The sequence below is a fragment of the Budorcas taxicolor genome, chromosome 1 (assembly GCF_023091745.1).
Source record: "Budorcas taxicolor isolate Tak-1 chromosome 1, Takin1.1, whole genome shotgun sequence".
In the NCBI taxonomy this organism is placed as follows: Eukaryota; Metazoa; Chordata; class Mammalia; order Artiodactyla; family Bovidae; genus Budorcas; species Budorcas taxicolor.
Genome location: NC_068910.1, coordinates 210,968,378 through 210,988,906, shown reverse-complemented (window position 1 = coordinate 210,988,906; position 20,529 = coordinate 210,968,378). Strand labels below are relative to the sequence as shown.

General features: G+C 50.7%; 1 protein-coding gene across 3 annotated transcripts in view; it reads left to right on the top strand.

The window, feature by feature from the left end:
* RUNX1 (RUNX family transcription factor 1) overlaps positions 1 to 20,529 on the top strand; it is a 267,232-nt gene that overhangs the window by 224,986 nt on the left and 21,717 nt on the right. Inside the window, exon 7 of one of the 3 annotated variants that reach the window (XM_052660305.1) lies at positions 1,806 to 1,997. The exons of the other annotated variants lie outside the window; for them this stretch is intronic. Within the exon in view, the coding sequence (XP_052516265.1) occupies positions 1,806 to 1,997 (192 nt within the window). The remainder of the gene's footprint in view (positions 1 to 1,805; positions 1,998 to 20,529) is intronic. 3 annotated transcript variants of the gene reach the window in all.

The following is a 20,529-nucleotide window of genomic DNA, read 5'->3' as shown; positions in this document are numbered from 1 at the left end:
GGGAGCTGGCCCTGTGGCCTTTCACCCACAAGGCTGGTGCTTAAAATACTCAGCGGGTAAGAGGCCTTGCATGTGTGCTGGGCCCATGTGACATGGGCTGCCTGGTTCAGGCAGAGGGCTGTGGGCTGCAGGGGTGGAATCAGAGACCAGATTTGCCTTGGTGACACATGAAAAGAGGGAGCATTGCATTTGAACTACACAAATATTATGCTTAAGTATTTTTCCTCATCTCGGAGCCAAACAGGTCTTGCTCGTGATAAAATCACTGCAGTATAGTGGGTCCTTTTTCTGGTCTGGAATTTGAGACAGCATTAGCTGTGCCAAGGGGCCTGGCAGCAGGAAGAAACGGCAAACCACGGAGATTTGGAACCATAATACAAGTTATAAAATTTAATTTTATAATTGTAACCATTGGGAGCTGGGCTAAAATGTACTTCTCCCAACTCCACTCCCACCCCGGGCTGGGGGAGGCGGCGGGGGTGCTGGAATCCAGGGATCATCTTTCTCACTGAGGAGGGGGTCGGGGATGGGGAAGGCCATTGGAGTGTGCTGGCAAGGGGGCTGCTTCCCCAGTCTTGTTTTGAGGTCCCTTGATGACATAGGCGGGGAGGAGGTAAGTTGTGAAATTGGTCAGTGGCTCTTTCTTCCAATGAACTGGCCAAGCCCAGCCCCACCCCTCTAACCCTCATGGCTACGTGGGTACCTGGGATCCTCAGCTCTGCTCGACGGGCCTAAATCTCTGCTTTAAAGACATTGTGGAGACCCCCCTGGACATCCATCAGTTAAGACTCTGCCTTCCCACTGCAGGGGGCATGGGTTCAATCCCTGGTTGGGGAAGTAGGATCCCACAAGCCCCGAAGTGCAGTCAGAAAGTAAATACATTTAAAAAAAAGACATTTTGATGAAGAACTAAGGGAGGAAAGAGAAACCCCAACCCTCCCAGCCCTTCTCTAGTGAAGGGTTTCTGCTCACATCCTGGTGACAGTGACTTTGACGAGGAGCCAGGCAGGCGAGGACACTTGCTGGCTCCCGAGGTGCTGAGGGTCCCCCTCTGCACCTTGGATTTCCAGAGGCCCCCCGGGGAAGCACCTCCACTCTGCTGGCAGCCCACTCTGGGCTCCAGAGGCCCTGGCTGCTGCGAATCTCCGACCCGTGGAAGCCAAGCCCGGGGAAGTCGGCTCCAGGGAGGAGAGGATGCTCTCGGAGAGCTGGCGAGGAGCGGAGAAGGGGCCCTTGCCCTGCACTTAACAGGAAATCTGACCTCCCAGGGCTGTGGTTTGCAGCCACACCTCATTTCCTGTTGGCAGGGGCCTGCCGCTAAGCTCCAGGGCCCACTTCGCTGCTCTGAAACCAGCCGGGCTTGGGTGTGTGGTGGGGGGCAAACTGTTGGGGCTCCTTCTCCAGCCCACAGCTCAGGGCCAAGCAAGTGCCAACAACCTGCCCCTTCCCCCGCTCTCCCGCCATCCACCACCTCTGCCACGAAGCCCAGCGTACTCTCTGCCTTCCACCCTGTGCAGATGGGTGCAGAAGGTTGAGGTGGGCGCCCGGAGCCAGACCGAAGGAGCACCCCATTAGCAATATGACGAAAGGGGTCCCCCATGTGCCAGCCCCAAATCCCCAGGGGTGCCTGTGAATTAGCAGGTCTCCAGCAGGTCCATGTGGGGCGTGGGGAGGAGGTGAGGGGAGAGGGAGGGGAGACCCAGAAACACCCGATTTCTAGCAAATCCGCAGTGTACATTTTCTGATCTCTTGCCTCCCTCCTTCCTTGCCTCCCTCTCCCCCTCCCCACCCCCTCCCCGCAATAGGACATCGTCAGAAACTAGATGATCAGACCAAGCCCGGGAGCTTGTCCTTTTCCGAGCGGCTCAGTGAACTGGAGCAGCTGCGGCGAACGGCCATGAGGGTCAGCCCACACCACCCAGCCCCCACACCCAACCCTCGGGCCTCCTTGAACCACTCCACTGCCTTTAACCCTCAGCCTCAGAGTCAGATGCAGGGTAAGTACCCGGACGGAGCCCACGTGCCGCCTCACCCTTGGGCAGAACCCAGCCAGACCCATCGTGGCTTCTCCTCCCCACTTCCCCGGACCAGCAAGCAGCCTGGGAGCGTGCTAACGGCAGAGTGTCCCCCTACCCCACCCCACCCCTGGCCCACCCCAGAGCTACTGAGTCAGAGTTGCTTTGTGACAAGACCCCCAGACTGAAAGGCCCTGAAACAGAGGATATAGAGAGGGTGTTGCTGAGTCGCTCAGTCCTGTCCGTCTCTTTGCGACCCCCTGGACGGTCGCCCGCCAGGCTCCTCTGTCCATGAGGATTTCTTCAGGCAAGAATCCTGGAGTGGGATGGCCATCTCCTCCTCCAGGGGATCTTCCCGACCCAGGGATCAAACCCATGTTTCCTGCATTGGCAGGCAGATTCTTTACCACTGAGCCACCAGGGAGGTCATGTATATCCAGATATGTATATAGCCCTATGTAGATCATGTCTGGAATTTCTCACGCAGGAGCTCTGGCTATGCCATTTTCTCACTTAACTTGGTTTGAAGATATACATGGCATGCATCAAGCCAGGTAATGGTCAAGACGTTTCACGTCCTTCCTGATTATTTGTGGGGTTTGTATTTTATGCACATCCTTTTGAAACTATAAGGAAATAGGAGTGTCTGGACGCCACCCTATCCAGGGTATCATTGCAACTAATGAATTTGCAGTCAATCCAGAAGGTGGACTCTCCCTGCTCCCACCACCGTGGGGGTTAGCTGGCAATGGCAAAAACACTGTAAAATACAGTAATTGCATAAAACCCACTGTGCCAAATGAGATAATACCCAGAGTTCATTTACACTGCAGAAAGCACTGACGTCAGTGATTATTTGCTCTGTGATACCATTTCAAATTTCCGAAATGCAGTGGTTTTTCTCAGGGCATGCGAGACACAGCTGTGTACAGTACGGTCGCAGTAAGATTCCTTTCTGAAAGGGGCAGGCTTGCTTGACTCACAGGAAAAGATAACGGGCCCATCTGGGGCAGGTGGACAGCAGGGGACATGCACCTGCCCTTCTGGGACAGCAGAACTTAGATTTCTGGGGTGTTCTCTGTGTTCTGAGCTGTTATTGTGAGATGCACAAGAATCCCAAGTCCTTGCGGGTTTCCAGCCCATAGCTTTCTTTTGGGATTAGCACGTGTGTGGCTCTCCAAAGGGAATTCCATCATCTTCCCCAGAGCCTGATGGCCCACGCTGTTCGCTCTCACACTCGTGTCTCTGGGGAAGGTTCTTTTATTTGCATGAAAATTTCCTAGAGATCCCCCTCATGTAAGATCCTATGTGGACAGCTGTCAAGGGGTCTTTCTGTAGATGAGCCCTTTGGTGGACAGCAAAAACCCAAGTTTGTCTTTGGGAGGGCTGCCTCTCATCTCCAGTTGCCTCTGAGCTGCATTTAAAGAAGAGGTCCCACGAAACCATTGGTTTCCTGGTGCTTCATCATCGCTTACTCATTCAAAATATGCATATTGATTTTTTGAAATTCCAAAATGCAAGCATGTATGAGAAATTAGATCAAATGGCACATTAAGTGAGATGGGCTTGGTGGGGTGGGGGAATTGCTGCTTTTCTTCTAAATAGAATAAAATTCTTTAGGAGGTGGCTGGATCTTGTGTTTAGGGCCATTTACATGCGTGTCGTCTGCAGGATTCCACTTGTAACATTCAAGGGGAGACTTCTGTTTTCTTATCCTCTCACGGCGTCACTGACCATTTCTACTTCTGGGCTGATAAAGGAATTTGCTTTTTTCTACTGCTCTTGAAACCAAAATTATGAAGCATTTTGAAAGGCAATGGAAACATAAACCACCCGGGGGCCGGTGGAAGTCATCACCAGGAGTCTGGCTTGGTTTCGGTTTTGGTGAAGAGTGAACCAGATCTGATTTCTCTTCCTGGTCAGATACACTCTCTTTACCGAAAAGAAAATGGTGGGCTGGGGGGTGGGGTGTTGAATTCTTATCCTCAGCCATCAGCAGCTCTCAGTCTGAGGCATTGCCACTGACGGGCATTCCTCAGCTCATTGGAATACTGTTTGCTTAGCACAGTATCAGGTTTAACCCCCTTTCTTGTCCCTTTTAAAAACTTTTTTACTTCTGCAACCTCTAAGTAATAATAACTTGCTTTGAGAGTGCCCTGGAGTCTTAGTTGCTACTCTGTAGAGAATGTGTTAACTGTGTCACCGATGTCCTTTCTTTCCAAAATATGATTTGCCGTTCAGGACATCACTTGTAAAATTGTAGGAACAGCTGTTAAAAAATAAGTATCTGGGAGAGTTTTATGTAAAACGACTTTTCCTTTCTTTTTTCCCATTAGAAATCTAATGCTTTTTTACTTTCGTCCTGTTTCGAGTAGACCCTTGGGATTCCCCGCCCCCCCCCCGAAATTAGAAAGTTAACAGGAATCACAGTAAAGTCTCTTTCAGCCAAAACCTTCATTTTGTTCTTGATGGGTATGCAAATGGTTATTTTCCCAGCTTAGCATGAGAGCTTCTATATTATATTTAAGAAGATGCTTTGTATAAAAATTCAGCATGTGTTTATGGCTCTCTTTGAAATGGCCGCAGTAGTTGGAAGAAAAACATCCCCATAGTATTAACAAGAGCAGTTTACAGCCGTGCCGAACCAATGGGTGGATGTTTTCAGCCTGGTGGAATCATCAGCAGTTAGGGGCTCCGAGAGATCCTGGGTCAATAGGCTGATGGAGCCGGTCTTTCTCAGGCTTCATCGCAGGGTCATGCCTGGCACTTTAACTCCTTCAGTACGAAATCGTAGATCTAGGATACTGCCTCTATTTATCTAGAATCAGATGTGCTTAAGAAGCACTCAAAATAGATACCTCAAATGATCTGCAGCAGGGTACAGATGGAAAAGGGGGCTAGGTTGCCATGCCACCAAACCACTATTTATTTGTTGAGGTTTCAGCTATAAAAGGGCTGAGGTTAATTTCAACTTCCTACTTTACCAGGTCTTAAAATCAAACAGAAAGCCATTTGGTCACGGCTGCACGTTTAAGCAAGTCAGGACATTATCACGCACTTTAGATTTTTTTTCCCAGTCACAGGAAAGAAAACTCGACACACGTTCTTTTGAAAGATGGACCAGGCAGAGTCTAGACAAACAGGGAGCTGCTGCCACCGCGTCAGCCACACCTCCCCTTAGAGATGGCTTCAGGCAACCCGAGCAAGTAGGTCTAAGAATCTGACTCCTGATTTACCAAAAATGACAAACCACATTTAAGCCATGTATGTAACTCCCTCCTTTTGGGGAAAGCAGAGACAGGGTGAAATCTACTGATGCAGAAAACTGTCAAAACCAGAGAAACTTAAGAAGCCAAGTTTTGTTTTTGGTCTGTCTTGCCGTCAGCGTCAAGGCACAAGGCTTAACTCTTTACTGGGAACAGTTATCTTTTGGTACAAGTCAGACCTTTTTTTATACATTGTGTTATTCCTACAATCCTGTAGGTGTGGTTTACAGGCAGAGAAACTGAACCTCAGAGGTTAACAATTGCCAGAATTCTCCAAGATTGGAAGTGAACTCAAACGGAGTCCCTTTCTGGCTCCAAAACCAGTGCTGGTGGATGGCAGGTTCTCCCAGGCTCCCACCCTGGGATCAAGGACTTAAACACAGGGCTGGTCAGTGTCAAATAAAACCCCTGTTGCCTACGGGGAGATGGGAGCAGTGCTGGGCTGGTCACTCCCTCGGCAGTCCTGATTAGACTGGGTTCTATTATCATGAGGTATTGATAATGATGAACCATTAGGGCCAGACTTGGGGGTGGGCACCTGAATACATTTCCTGCTTTGGAGACGTGTGTTTTTAAAGATGGGGAAAAGAAGACTCAACTCAGAATAATGACTCTCTGAGCACTGCACGCGTGAAGGAAAGATGTGTGGGTAGGCAGAGGGTTTCTTAGCCATCCATTCACTTTACTGGGGCAACCCTTCCTGCGTGGAAGGCTCTCTTTGTGGGTTTCAGTGGCACCGAGGCCTTCTTAACCTCTAAACCCCAGCAACATCTGAACTGCCTGCAAGAGTGTGGGTGCTGTAAGACTTTCATATGGCTGATGGGGTTTTTGACCTCTTAAATCATCTCCTAAATTTTAGTGTTCCAAGTTAGTTTGTTTTGCTAGTGATTTACCCTAAGTTACTTTGGAAACACCATTTTCTGGCACTTACTATGTGGGCAACCTTTTGAGATACTGAGTTGACTTTGTTTCTCAGCCATACTGGGTTACTTACGTCAATCTTTGTCAGCTGGATTGACCAAAGAAAAAAGAAAAAAAAAAATCTTTTCACTTTCTGTAGGAGGAGAGAGAAATTCCCTTTCCAGCCTTGGGGGTAAAATAAAATGCAGAGTGTCTCTTCCCTTCCCTGTCCCCCCTCTCTCTCTCTCTCTGTTTCTCTCTCTTCAGCAATTCTAGAAGCTCAAAAACAAAGTAGGGGGCCGGGAACGGTTGCATTACCTTGGAGGTTGCAGTCAGTCATTCTCCTGTGTCAGTCTACAAATGGTCATGGTTACGCAAAGCAAAATATTGAGGGTGCTAGAAATCGAGTTACAAGACATTCTATGAACATGAAAAGGGAGTGATTTAAACGTAGCCCTCTTATCTAGGTGTAGTAGAGTTTGAGAGCCTGGTAAGGTCTACAACAGCAGAATCTTACACAGAAAACAAGCCTGGATCAGGTGTTCCCATGAATAAATAAACATAAATAAATGTAAGAAGGAAATGGGGAAAGAGGGGGAGGGAAGGAAGGAGAAACCGTGAAATGGACACAGAATGACGAGCTCTCCTGGGCCCCTCTTCTCACCCTTGGGCAGAGAGGTTACAAGGTGTTAGAACTAGATGGCTGCAGAGAGTTGGAGGAACTCACAACTCAGGTCCTGTTTTCCATCTTGGCTAATACAATGTATAAGTATTAAGGAAAGCTTGAAAAGCTCATGCCCATCAGTTGCATCATAGACATTTAAAAACTTTGGGGATGAAGGATGGAGAAAAAGCTAAGTTTTTGTTTTGTTTTTCCTTTAAAAAGGCCCTCAGGCCTTGGCTTCGTAGTCCACCTATGGTTTCAGCAGTGCGGGCTGCCCTTGCTTTCCATCCGAGACCTGGGGTGACTTACAGAGAGGTGCTCAGTGGCAGCCCGCCTTACTTTTTCTCCGCACTCTATTTATGGACCGTGTGGTCACCAACACAAAACTCCCTTGAAGAGTGCTGCTCCAATGCCTGTGATGTATTTACAAGCACCTCTCAGCTAAGTACTTAATAAACCAGCCCTTCAAAGGAGCCGCCAACCTGGCGAGCTGTCAGCACCCTAGTCATCATAAACCACATTTTAGCAGGACCGCGTTCTCAGACCGAGCGTTTTCATGGATGTCATTCAAGGTGATCAGACCATGCTTTCCGAAACATGTTGTTAATGCCTGTGGACATCTTTCCTAATTAGAGAAAAGAAGGGTTCATTTTAGGTCTTGATCCTAATGATGAAGTATTCCTTCTGTGAATTTGATACATTCTGAAATGTTTCCTTATTCATGTGATCTCTAGGCCAGTTCTGTCTCTTTCGTTTTCACACACACACCCAAAGGTTTTTGTTCAGAAAAGTAAGTTTTTAAAACAGCTGTAGTTGGAACGCTTACTTGCTATTGCTGGTGAAACAGTAGGCAGGTTAAGCTGAAAATCTCATGACCAGGAAAGATAGCAGAGCCTGATGGCTAAGAATGAGCTCAACAGGCAGACTACCTTGGCCTCCAGTTGGCCTCCACCACGTATCACTGTAGGACTTTTGGCAAGTTACCTAACCTCTGAAAGACTCAGCTTCCCTGTCTGCAAAATGGGAGTAAAAATTAGTTTTGGTGATCCTAGACCCACTCAAAAGGTGAGCCAGCCCATGGGTAAGGCTTGGTAACTGTGGGCTATTTGGATCAGCATCACCAAACCAAGCATAGTAACTTCCTACGGCTGGTATAACAAATTGCCACAGACTTACTGGCTTCAAACAATAGACATTTATCCTCTTCCATTTCTGGAGGCCAGGGTCCACCATCAAGGCGCCACACCCCTTTTGAAGTTCCTAGAGGAGGAACCTTGCTTGCCTCCTCCAGCCTTCGGTGGCTCCTTGCATCCCTGAGCTTGTGGCCCCATCATTTTCCACCTCTGCCTCCCTCTTCACATGGCCTCCTCCTCTGAGTCACCTCCTCTTCTGTCTCTAAAGACATTTGTGATGGGATTAGACACCCACCTCCCCCTAGATAACCCAGATGACCTCACCTCGAGATCCTCCACTTCATTACACCTGCGAAGACCCTTTAAAAAAAAAATAAGGTCATGTTCATAGTCCCGTGGGTCAGAACATGGACACCAGTCTGCCCATTACACCAAGGTAGAAAGGATGGGGGCATCAGGTTGAGTTCAGAGGCAGCTTTTCCTTGTTTGTTTCCCCCAGGACAGATGCGACGGGCAGGTAGTGTGAACTCAGTGTCTTATGCCACACTTACATCTTCCAGCTACTCGCATTCAGGCCCTCACTAGCTGGAACTCATATCAGAGTCCTTTTATTTCCAACCACAAAAACGCATGATTTTTTTTTTTTTCTAGATGAGATCAGATAGCTCTTAACATTTCCTAGCCCACCTATGTTGATGGAACTAGAGGACCCAGCAGTGGTAGAGAAAGGGCATCTTTCCTGGAAGATGGAGGCGATGAAAAGCAGGAGACAGGAGGCCTGGGTGCCTTTCGCCCTGGCCCCCAAAAGGTCATGACATAGTTAGTGGCTGGGAGTAAGTGTAGGGACAGAAGATGACACGGAGACCGCAGCCGGCCAGCTGGGATGGACTCAAGAATGTGACCGCCCGGAGCCCGGCCTATCACTTGTTTTGAAACAAGCTGCCTTGTTAAAAATGGCTTTAATGGCCAGGCGCTGTGGACCAGAAACCCATTGCGAAAGGCTGGTGATTCACTTTGCATATCTCATAATCCCACATTTACAAATCACCCCAAGATAGCCTTTCACATTTGGATATTTAAAAACGAAACTTTGACTGCGGCCATGAAGTAGTATCAGAGTTTACCAAAAGTCTGTACCCAGAGAGGGGGCAAACAGTAGAAGCCGATAGGAACAAAAAGGCTCTGGGGAGGGAAAAAAAGACTTGCGTTTTCTTGTTGGTTGTAGTTCTCCAAGCTGGAGCTGATCTTCCTCATTTGCATTATCCCCTTCCCCCTGCCAACCCCCCATCATGAAAGAGAAATACAGGTCCCCTGTCATTCAGTTACTTTCATGCTCTTTAAAGTTCAACATGTATGACTGAAATAATGCTGAGGAACGGTCATTACTTCTGTCTTCCCTCCCTTCCTTCTGGCCCTCTGAGCACCAGAGCTTGGGGAAAATGTAAAGAGGCAGGGGAATGCTCAACTCTTCGCAGCCACTTCAGGGTGTATTTGTATTTTCACATTTTACTTGCAAAGCCTTTAGCCCCACATGAGCTTTCTTATTATTGAACAATTGCTTTCAAAGCCCTAGAGCAGCCCAATTGTTAACGGAGATTAAAGATCCGAATTGCAAAACTCCTCCGGTAAATAAAATCTTCACTGACAACCCAGTTTTTTACCTGTAGACTTTTCTTCCGTAATCTCTTTCTGGCAGAACATGTGATGTTTTGCTACTAGAGATTCAGTTACCAGCCACAGTAAATAAAACAAAATAATGATAATAATGGTATAGAACTCACCCCAAGACAAATACTGGCCAATCATATTTATTTCCTATTTTGGGGGGCACTTCTAATAATTGATGGGGGCGGGGGAATGGAATGTACCGGTTGATTTTTGATGATCAAGCTTTGGAGCATCCTGAGATTGAGTGTCTAATTCAGGCTCTTCCAAGAGGCATGGAATGTAAACATGTACTGTTCAAAAGAAATAAGTGTTTCTCCAGGGAAAACAGAACCATGGCACCAGGCCCCTGAATGAGCCGTGAGTAGGAAAGACAGTCATTGGGCGGAAAAGACAGTCCTTCCCTCCAGACACAAACTCAAGTACCAACACTTCGGGGCCCGTCGTGATTTCACACCAGCTCAGCGTTAGCTTTGGGGTCAAGAACATTCCAAGTATCATTTCAAGATGGTGGGAAAGAACCTCCTTTTGTAAGCAGTAGCAAGAAAGTCATCCTTCTAAAAATGGGGACCCCCCCCCTTGCTTTCCCACCTGAAAAAAATGTGGACAAACAGACGGAGGAGGCAGTGGGACACTCTGACCTGAGCATTTCCTCAGGTCACTTAGCGGCTGGTGAAACTTGAGTGTTAAAAACACACACCACCATGGGCTGCAACAGGACTTACTTCTGCACCCTGCTGGTCCTCCCACCCAGCCTCGCTGGATCCGAGCCTCCATAAGTCAGTGTCACTGGGTCTGGTTAATGATAGATTTGGGTCCTCACAGTGGTGAGCTCAGTCCTTTGGGGATCTTGGAGGAGGATGAGTTACGGTCCTTTGGATCTGACACTTGGATATGACCACACAGGGGTCAGAAGACCAGAGCATCCTTAGGGCAGGAGGGCAAGGAAGATCCCTGAGGAGCCCCAGGGAGTCGGCACCACTCTGGTTGGCAGCAGCTCACCTGTCTTAAGGCATGAAGTCTCCAGAACCCATTTCTTGCCGATTCCTACTGCAGACGAAGTTCTCTCTGTCCTTCAGCCTTATGGGCTCGACGCAAGTCATTCCAAGGCCAGATCAGCATCTTGGAAAGGGCTCCACACATACACTTGCTGGGTAGGTTTTTAAACAGTATCTCAGGGTACAAAGGGAGGAAGAAAGACTCTGACAAGTGATCGCACTTCTTGGAGTTGTAGGTCATCCGAGGAAGCGAACCTCTTGTATTTCATCTCCTGGGGGTTATCCCACCATTGCGGCCATTAGTACATCTCTCTGTACGTATCAGATGGCAGATTATATAATGATAAAGTTATTAAAATATCTGCAAAAGTCAGCACAAGCTCAAGGGCTCAACTTTGCATTTTTGTCCATTAAGTGGTTTATTGGGATTGTTCCTCTCGGGGTCTGTTAATCTTCATCCATCCTTGGTTGTAAATCGCCTGAGTTTTAAGCTGTGCTTCAGTGGGTCATCCAGTGGGACTGGGATCTTCAGGATGACCATGGAAACTTTTGAAACGTGCAATTCTTTCCCCCGCCCTCCACCCAGGTTTGAAACTGCAGCATGTGTCAAGCACCTGGCTTGTTTTTGGAGCCAGGGGCCCCCGAAGAAAGACAAGGACATTGCCTGGTTCACACGTTGACTGAAGGCAATCACAAAGTGGCTGTGGTTCACATTTCTGGACTGACTGATGCTGTTAGTCCCCGCCACCAGCCACCCATAGTGTGTATGGCATGGTCCTGGGGGTCTTGCCTGTTGTGCCAGCTCAGGGGCTGTCAGCCACGTGAGTCCCCACCCTCGCCCATCATGAAGTCCATTAACGAGGTGGCCCTAAACTCTAATAGGTTGTAATTCTGGGCAGATTCTGGGGCTCTCGAGGATTAACCCCCACTGTTCTCAGGAAGCCAGCAAGAATGGCCCAGGGCGCTCTTCCCCCTACTCTGCTCCCCTGATTAAGAGGCTCTTTTCTTCATATTTTTGCTATGTGCTTGGGCTTTCTGAGCCACCATATGTTGCTAAATGGGGAAAGCCATTGCCCAGACGTGGTTCTGTTTAATATGATTCTCCACAAATTACAAAGCTTGACTTTACAATTGAATTTGTGCAGAATTATGGACGGCCAGTTCAGGTGGAAGGGAGAGGAAATCTTGTTACTCTTATTCCAGAATCTCTTCCCGATTTCCTCATTTGGTTCTTTCACGCCTTGGGGGAGGGCGGGGGTGGGGAGACACCTTAGAGCCTCTGTAAGGAATTTCTCTTATTTTTCAAACTTCTTGCCTGGCCACTCACAGGAGCACACAGTGACCTGTGGACGTCAAAGCAGGCTGCCAGTTCTTCTGTTCATCCACCCCATCAGTCAGCTATTCCTCCCACCTTTTCATCAGGGGGACTCCGAAAACACATGGAAACCCCCAGAGTGCAGTATATGGGGAAAGCAGAATCTGGACCCATAGCTGTGGATATGGATAATGGGAATTCAGATGCCAGGTTGCCCACTTCCTGATTAGGTAAGCTTGCAAGAATTACTTCAGTTCTCTGCCCTGTGGTCCCCATCTGTGAAATGGGCACAGTAATGATGGTGCTTAGATCACTGGAGAGTTGTAAAGATGCACTCAGTTAATATACACAAAGCACTGGATGCCTGGCATGTGGTATTGACTCTCATTTCCTTGTGAACAGGGACTGAGAAATATTTTTGTCATGTGTTTAGCATAGAGCCTGGTACACGTTAAACACTCCTATGTGGTCAGTGGTCTTTTTACTATGATTGCTATCATCATGCTCTTGTTGGTAGTGTTGCTGCGTGATCAGGGCGTTGCACATCTGTTCTGGGAGCCACACAGCTGCTCTGTGATAATGACCTTGTGTGTCTCCTTACTTCCAGGAGCGATGAGAGCCCTGGGGTGGACAAGGGCAGGAGTGGTCCTGGTGTCAGCTTTGTTCATATTCCCTTTCCTTGAGTAAACTAACAAGAGGGCCCAGACCCACTGCTCCATAGGGTCAAATGAAATCGAAATGGTTACAGTTGAAAGCAAAAGTTGCTCAGTCGTGTCCGACTCTTTGTGACCCCATGGACTATACAGTCCATGAAATTCTCCAGGCCAGAATACTGGAGTGGGTAGCCTTTCCCTTCTCCAGGGGATCTTCCCAACCCAGGGATCAAACCCAGGTCTCCCGCATTGCAGGCAGATTCTTTACCAGCTGAGCCACCAGGGAAGCCCAAGAATACTGGAGTGGGTAGCCTATCTGTTCTCCAGAGGATCTTCCCGACCTAGGAATCGAATCAGAGTCTCCTACATTGCAGGTGGATTCTTTACCTATTGAGCTATCGGGTTACAGTTGAAAGGGAACTTACATGTCTTTCTGTGTGTGCATGCTAAGTTGTGTCCCACTCTGTGATGCCACAGACTGTAGCCCACCAGGCTCCTCTGTCCATGGGCTTCTCCAAGCTAGAATACTGGAAGGGGTTGCCATTCCATTCTCCAGGGGACCTTCCCGACCCAGGGATCAAACCTGCATCTCTTAAGTCTCCTTCATTGGCAGGCGGGTTCTTTACCACTAGCGCCACCTGGGAAGCCCCAGAAATGTCTTTCTGGAAGTCCTTCATTTCATGCATGAGGCGTCAGGCCCAGGAGTGTCAGTGACACTCGGAGACAGACTTGAGCTCTTGAGTCTTAGGGCTTAGTCCAGGGGCCGTCCCGCTGGCCCGCTGTCCTTCTGTCGGGGTGGGGCGGGCGGGAAGGGGCACAGCTCGTGGGTTCCACTGTCAGTACAGAGGGTACCCCAGGACGTTTACTCCTGCTCTGCCCCTCACTGAGATGAGATGATTAGATGATGATGGATCCCCGGTTCAATTCTGTATCACAGCGTCTCTGTGTCCCCATCTTTTCAATGCTGAATTTCTTACTGAAGGAGTAGGGATCTTGTTAAAAAGTAAGAACACCCATCTCAAGGCCACCCGCTGTCCTCCTCAGTCCCACCGAGTGTCCCCAAGCCTTGTTTCGGGGTGTAAACATGGGTACAGCTGCAGGGACACTTCTGACCACCGGGCCCACGTGGGCAGTGGCCGCGAGCTGGGGGGGACCCCTGACCCGTCTCCTTACGTGCCTGTCCCCTTATGAATAGGATGCATTCAGAGAATGTGAATGGTCAGCCTCTTCTGTATTTTGGATGAACCACCTACAAAAGGTTTCTCTGAACCGCGTTTCACCTTCCTGTGTGAGTCTGCCCACCAGCCTGGCCCTTGAAAGCCTGCTTGTGGCCTGTGCCACCTCCGGGCCAGAAGGAGGCCAGGAAACAGGTGTGGAGGGTGATGGGCTGGGGTCGCAGCCGTGGGAGTGCATTGAGGGGGAGCCTGGGCAGGCCAGGGCTCAGACTGAGCAACAGTCCCCTCTTCCCCCGCCAGGACGCTGCCAAGTCCCATGCTGTTTTCTCCCTGAACGGTGTCCGGCAGGAACAGCCAGGCTGCCTGGCCAGGCCCCAGCATCCCTGCGGTAACCATGCCCTTGGTGGTGAATTCAGGGTCAAGGGCACGAATGGCTCAGCCAGTGCCACCCGGGACCGTCACAGGAATCCCAGGAGCGCAGCCCAGATGCCTCTCTCCCTGAGGCACTGTACTGAGGCGGGGCTTCCAGGCTCCTTCCTAGGTTGAGATGCTGTGACTCTGTAGTCGTCTCTCCGAAATGATACTTCATTCAGAGGCGATGGGAAATACAGGGACTTGGAGGCTCTACTTAAACCAGCAGCACAGACCTGTCGTCTCCTCCTGGCCTCCCACAGCCTGCCCCAAGGCCTGGAGCTCTGGGCTCTGCGGAGCCCAGGTTCCTAAGGACCAGATACCAGGAGGAGTCCAGTGATGGGTGTTTGCTTGCTCCAAGAATCCCATCTGCTCGGAAACAGAGCATTCAGAGGGTTTGCAAGTTTTCTCCCAAAGATGATGGTTTCCTCCTTTAGGCAGTTCTTACAGAGGTGTCTCTTGTGGCTCAGATGGTAAAGAATCTGCCTGCAATGCAGGAGACCCAGGTTCAATCCCTGGGTCGAGAAGATCCCCTAGAGGAGGGCATGGCAACCCACTCTGGTATTCTTGCCTGGAGAATCCCATGGACAGAGGAGCCTGGCGCGCTACAGTCCACGCCTACAGTCGGGCACAACTGAGCGACTAACGCTTTCACTTTCAGGCAGTTCTTATATGGTGACTTTGAACTTCTGAGCACTGGAGATGAGTGAGTCAGAGAAAGCTAAACCAACATGAGATGGTTCCCCCCACCCCATCAGATAGAGGAGACACTGGAAGCCCAGCAAGATGGAATGACTGCATGAAGGTCACACGGACAGCATCCGTATTGGAGCACTCGGCTTCCCTCTGCCTGTCCTGCCCAGCTCGAACACAGTCTGAGTCTTTGGTTAAGAGCGAAAACGAAGCTTCCTGAGCCGTCCCTTCAAAACAGCACTTAGGAAGAAGCAGGGGCCATCAGAACAAGAAAGGGCAAACATCAGTGTGCCTCTGTGCACTGCTCCACCCAGTTTCTCATCTTTATATTACCAAAAAAAAAAAGTCTCAAATAACCCAAACAGGCAGGGTCTGATCTGCAGACAGTCTGCAGGCATCCACCCAAGAAACTGCCGGTCGGCCGGTCCATCCTCCTCTGATTTATGTTGTGTGTGTTAAGCCTTAAATTGTTGAGACTCTGGCTGGCTGCAGTGGTATTACTGGAGGGTTGGTGCATGTTTTCAGCTCACAGAGCTGGCTCCGGGGACTGGAGGTGTTGGCCCCAAATCAAGTCCAATCTCACACCTGTCTGAGACAATGAGGGCCTTGTTAGACGCATCTCCAGCCCAGGCGGCTCGGCCTGCTTACTTCTCGACATTCAGAACAGGGAGGGTGGGTACCTGGGCAGGGGGCGGGGGCTAGAAGAAGCCGAGCTGAGCCTGGGACATGCTGGGGTCGCCGCCTCCCTGGCCCTCTCCTTCCTCCCCATCCCCCCCCAACCCCATTTTATAAACCTTTCCTTATTTTTGGAAATCATTTTTTTAAAAATACAAATAAACAATACCAACAGTAGCACCCTTATGAAGGAGAGTTTCCTACTGCAAAACAAGCAGCCCAGGGCCTGCTGGAGACTTAATTCAGTCGCAGCCCCGGGGTGGGGGTGGGGGGGGTGAGGAAGTGGGTTAGCAAGGTGTCTTAGCAGGGGTGGAACACCGCCCCCGCCCCCCGCCCCAACCAGGGCTGAAGCTTGAGCTCCTCCCACGCTGATGGGGGTCTTTTCCTGGTTTCCCCTTCCATTGCTGATGTGTCAGTGATGGGAGCGGAAGGGAGCTTCCTGCTCAGCTTTTATCACGATACTCACTACACAGCAGACGGTGCTGTCGCAGTTCCGCCTTCGTGTCCCTTGTCCTAGGCAGAGAGGACGCGGCTGACCGCCAGCACTTTAGTCTGTGGGCCCTTTTCAAGTCTGCTTTTTCCCCGAGACCCCTGACCTTAGGCAGCCACTTGGGCGGGACCTTCTCTGGGTCTAGGCTGATGCCCCTCAAGGCCAGTGGCTCTGGGTGGTCTTTATTCAGTCAAAGCCATCCTGGGATGACTTTGTCTTCATAGGGAGGGGTGGTGTGGAGGCCCGTGGGAGAACCATCCCGAAGGGAGTTCCCCAGAATTAGGAAAACTGCCCCTTGGTGCCAGACTCCCCAGTGGGGAGCCCACCTTGGGAGTTCCTCTCCCGTGGAGCTGCCATGTTTTGGCAGCCAACACCTCCCCGCCTCCCTTCTCTTAAGGTAAAAGCGAGGCTCTTACCCTGAGCTGGGAGGCATCTGGGCACTGGTGGTCACTCCGTTCTGCAAGAAACAGGCAGCCTTGTTTCTTAAGCATGAAAGGTCCCTGCAGGTCTCATGATCCCAGCCTCAGAGACATGGCACAGGACATCCAAGGCTAGGACTTACCCAACGGGAAGTGGGACCTGGCATTTTCTTAGTACAAATCACCTTTTTTAAAAAATATTTATTTACGGCTGTTGCTGCCTGGGCGTTTCGCTAGCTGTGCTGCTCGGGCTTCTCACCGTGGTGGCTTTTCTCTTGTTGTAGATCATGGGCTCTGGGGTGCTCGGCCTTCAGCAGCTGTGACACGTGGGCTCCTGGGCTTGAGAGCGTGAGATTGTAGTCGTGGCGCTTGGGCTTAGTTGCTCCACGGCTCATTGGATCTTCCCAGATCGGGGATGGCACCCTATGTCTCTTGCACTGGCAGGCGGATTCTTTACCACTGAGCACACCAGGGAAGCCCTGCATAGATCGCCTGGAACAGGTATCTCTATGTGAATATCAGCCAAAGTCCCCAAGGGACAAGAGGCTCACTTTTCAGGGGTGGCAGAGTGAGGCACATAAACAGCAAGGGACAGAAAAACCTGGGGACTCACTCTGGCTCCCCTCCAACCTGGCCGTGGTTCCCTTCTCTGTGACCTTGGGTGTGACCTTGACCACAAACGTGAAGACCCAGTGCGGTGAGAGGTGGCATCACCAGCCTCCACTGCGAGGCTCCTCCTCCTGTCTAGACACGTCACCCAGCGAGGATCTGATGACCACAGAGGGCTGGTCCAGAAATAACAGGGCCCACTGACCTCATAGCTCTCCATCCATCAGAGGCCCGGCCTGTCTCTGGGCTGTGAGATGGTCCACGGTGAACCCACCCGTGCTCCAAAATGACCGAAAAGGCAAGCAGATAAGCCGGAAGGAGGCTGGGGCGCTGAGGCTGTGAGCAGTTGTCTTTATCCCTGCCTTCTCTTCTGGCCTCTGAACACCGATCACCAGCCCTGCCCATCTATTTTGGTCCATGCTGAGGCCCACCTGGAAAGCCCTGACCTCTCACCCCCCTCCAGCTCCCCCGTCCTGCCCCTTCTCCTTGAGGACATCTCTGTCCCCACCAATGACTGCATTTCCCTCCTCCTGGACCTGTTGGTTGAGACTTCTCTCCCCACCTTCTTCCCTCCTTCTACACTGTCCATTGAGACCCAGGGAGGGTAGAGATTGGCTGCGTTTCCAATGGTACTGGGCTCCTGGGAGTGAGCACGTGAGGTTTTTCCCCTCCATGCTGTGACCTCGTCGAAACGTCAGAACGCACCCCATTCACCCCGGGCACCTCAGGCTGCCTCTCTGACGGTCAACACAGAACCCTGCCCACCTGTGCCCAGAACTCCCCATTTGGAATCGTGGCTCTGAGTATGACAAGTTTTTTCCTAGAAGTCCCAGGCCAGGGGGGAACACTCTCCGGGATGTCTCCAGACCCCATGACCCTGGCCCGGATGTCTGGGGTTGGGGTGGGGGCGGGTAGGGAAGGGGGTCATTGGGCATCATCGAGCAAGCATTCTCCCTGCTTTCAAGAGTTTCAGGGTTTAATCCCAACTTCAGAATTTCCTGCCCCTAATGATTTCCTTCCTCCCCAAGCACCTGCTGCCTTGGTGCTTTTCTTTCTTGCTTTCGCGACCTGCCCTTTCTGTGACTCGCAGAGCCCAGCTGGGATGGGGGGGCGGCCTGGATGGGCCCACCTGGGTGACCCGCTACCTCTCCCTGGGTCCTTTCCCTCCGCTTTTGTGACAAAGAGGGAACCCAGAAGTCCCTCTGCTTCTTCATCTCCTGCCCCCATCACCTTGCACAGCTCCTGTTAACTCAAGTGCTGCCCCTTCCCCTTGGCTGAGCCACCCACCTGAGCCAGACTCTCTCGTGTCTGCCTTCCCTCCGTCCAGCATCCCAGACAGCTCACCTGAGCCTGCCATTCAGATGCCTGAACCTGGCTTCCCAGATTTAATGACAGCTCGGAACCCCAAAAGTTGACCCGAGGTTGTCTGTCCACGGCTTCCTCATAGCACTGTCCACCCGACCTCACTGCCATCCCCTCAGCACCTGCGTTCTGTTGCCTCGCCCACCCCCCGTTCAGAGGTCCCCATGTCCGTTCCTTCTCCAGCAGCATCCTCACATAGATCCCTCTGGGTTCCAGCACTTTTCAAATCCATTCTTCCAAGCTTCACTTTTTTATCTTGATAGCCGATCTTACCTTCCCACCCCTGATCGCAGCCTCTTGCCCACACTGACCCACTGACTGACCTCAGGGGCCCAGGTCCCCAAATATTGAAACCTTTTCACTACCATCCCCTGGAGTGCCTCCCTCTGTGTCTGATAGGACTACGGAAGTCCGGTTAACCCCCCTGCCCCCAGACCCATTTTCACGGTCACATTATAGTTTTCAGCTGGTGGACAGAGGACCTCCAACACATCTGTCTGGTCTCTGTCTGAAAAAAAAGTCCTGAAATGTGGACCAGCGGCCGGAAAGGCGTTTGCCACATGCCTTATCAATCTTGCTTTTCACTTCTGTCTCTTCTCCTTCGGTCCCTCAGTTCCAATCAAGGGGAAAGCACTTTGGACGTGCTGTTGAGACTGGTTTGCTGGGGTTTTGTTTTGTTTTGTTTTCAGTGCCGTCAGGAAGTTCCTGTTTATTGCAAAGGTGGTTCATTTCCAAATACATTACAGAGCAAAGCAGCTAGCTCTAGGATGATTTCTTGGTGCCTTTTTCTCGGGGTGGTACACAATACCAAAAAAAATAAACCAATGGGAGAGAGTCAGTGAACACAAAGGGAGATGTTATAATAGGCTTTTGTTGGTACTTGCAATTTCTTGTTGAAAAACAGAGCAAAGACCCTGAGGTGCTGAGGTGCGGACAGAAGCCTGATGTTATCGGGCCCCTAGAAATCCTGCCTGGAGTCCAGTGGCAGGCAGGATCCAGAACTCGAAAAGACAGAGGCAACTGGTCTTGCTCAGTACAAACGGTGCTTTTAGTCTGTCGTAAACAGCCTGTGCCCCAGGGCTCAAATCCTTCAAAAGTTTGCCTAGGTAATTGCGTTTCATTGCCGTCTGGCATGTGCTCGTCTGTCTAATCTGGAGGTTCAGACAGCCAGGCCAAAGCTTGCGAGACTGCAGGAGAACGAGCCCGTGAATTTAATCCACTTGAAAGACAGACTGATACAAGTGCGCCTAACTCATTATTTTAAGTGATGGCAGCAGAAGAGGGTATGGCACTTTCCATAGCGGGGTTTAAAGTCAGCACGCTGGTTGCAGCCACTTGGCAGTGGAAGGCTATTAGGAGAAAAGGCAGAACCCGGGTAACTGTGTGAGTTTTACTGCAGACTCCAGGCTTCTGGAAGCCTGCCTCTCCCGCGCTCACCCCCAAAACACCGCAGGGTCGAGGGATGGGATACTTCAGAGGGGGAATGGTATCCTCCCTTCCTAATTTTGAGTTGCATTATTCATGAATTCATAGCAGCAGCGACAGATTTCCACTTCCACTTGAGATCTGGGGTTGTCTGGGCTTCGTTTCAGAATGGAAGGGAGATGTAAATGGAGTCAGGACTTCCTAGCCAGCCCCACAAAGCTCAGATCTCAGATCTGTAAGCAGGAAAACGTAGCCCTCCCCAGCATCCAAAGAGCACTGTACTTGGGGACTACTTCCATGTGTGTGTATATGTATCTGTTTGTTTGTTAAGCTTAGATCAGCTTCTTTGTTTTGTCAGTGTCTGGTAACTAGATGCAGGGTAGGGGCAGCTGGCTGCAACCATCAACAGCCCTCCACCAGCACCCAGCAAGTCTGTCTGCACCCTGCCACTAACCTGCTGCGGGGGACAGAGGGGGCCATCTCACCTCGCCACGCCTCGGTTTCCTCCGACGGCAGAGGGTTGGGGGCTGGCTCACAAAGGCTTGAGGTTGCTTTCTGCTCTGTCACCCCCTGAGATGTTGGAATGAAACCTTAGACACGCAGAGAGATCTACATCGTTATCTGGTTACGTGTGACTCATGCCCGGGGAGCCCGGGGGAGG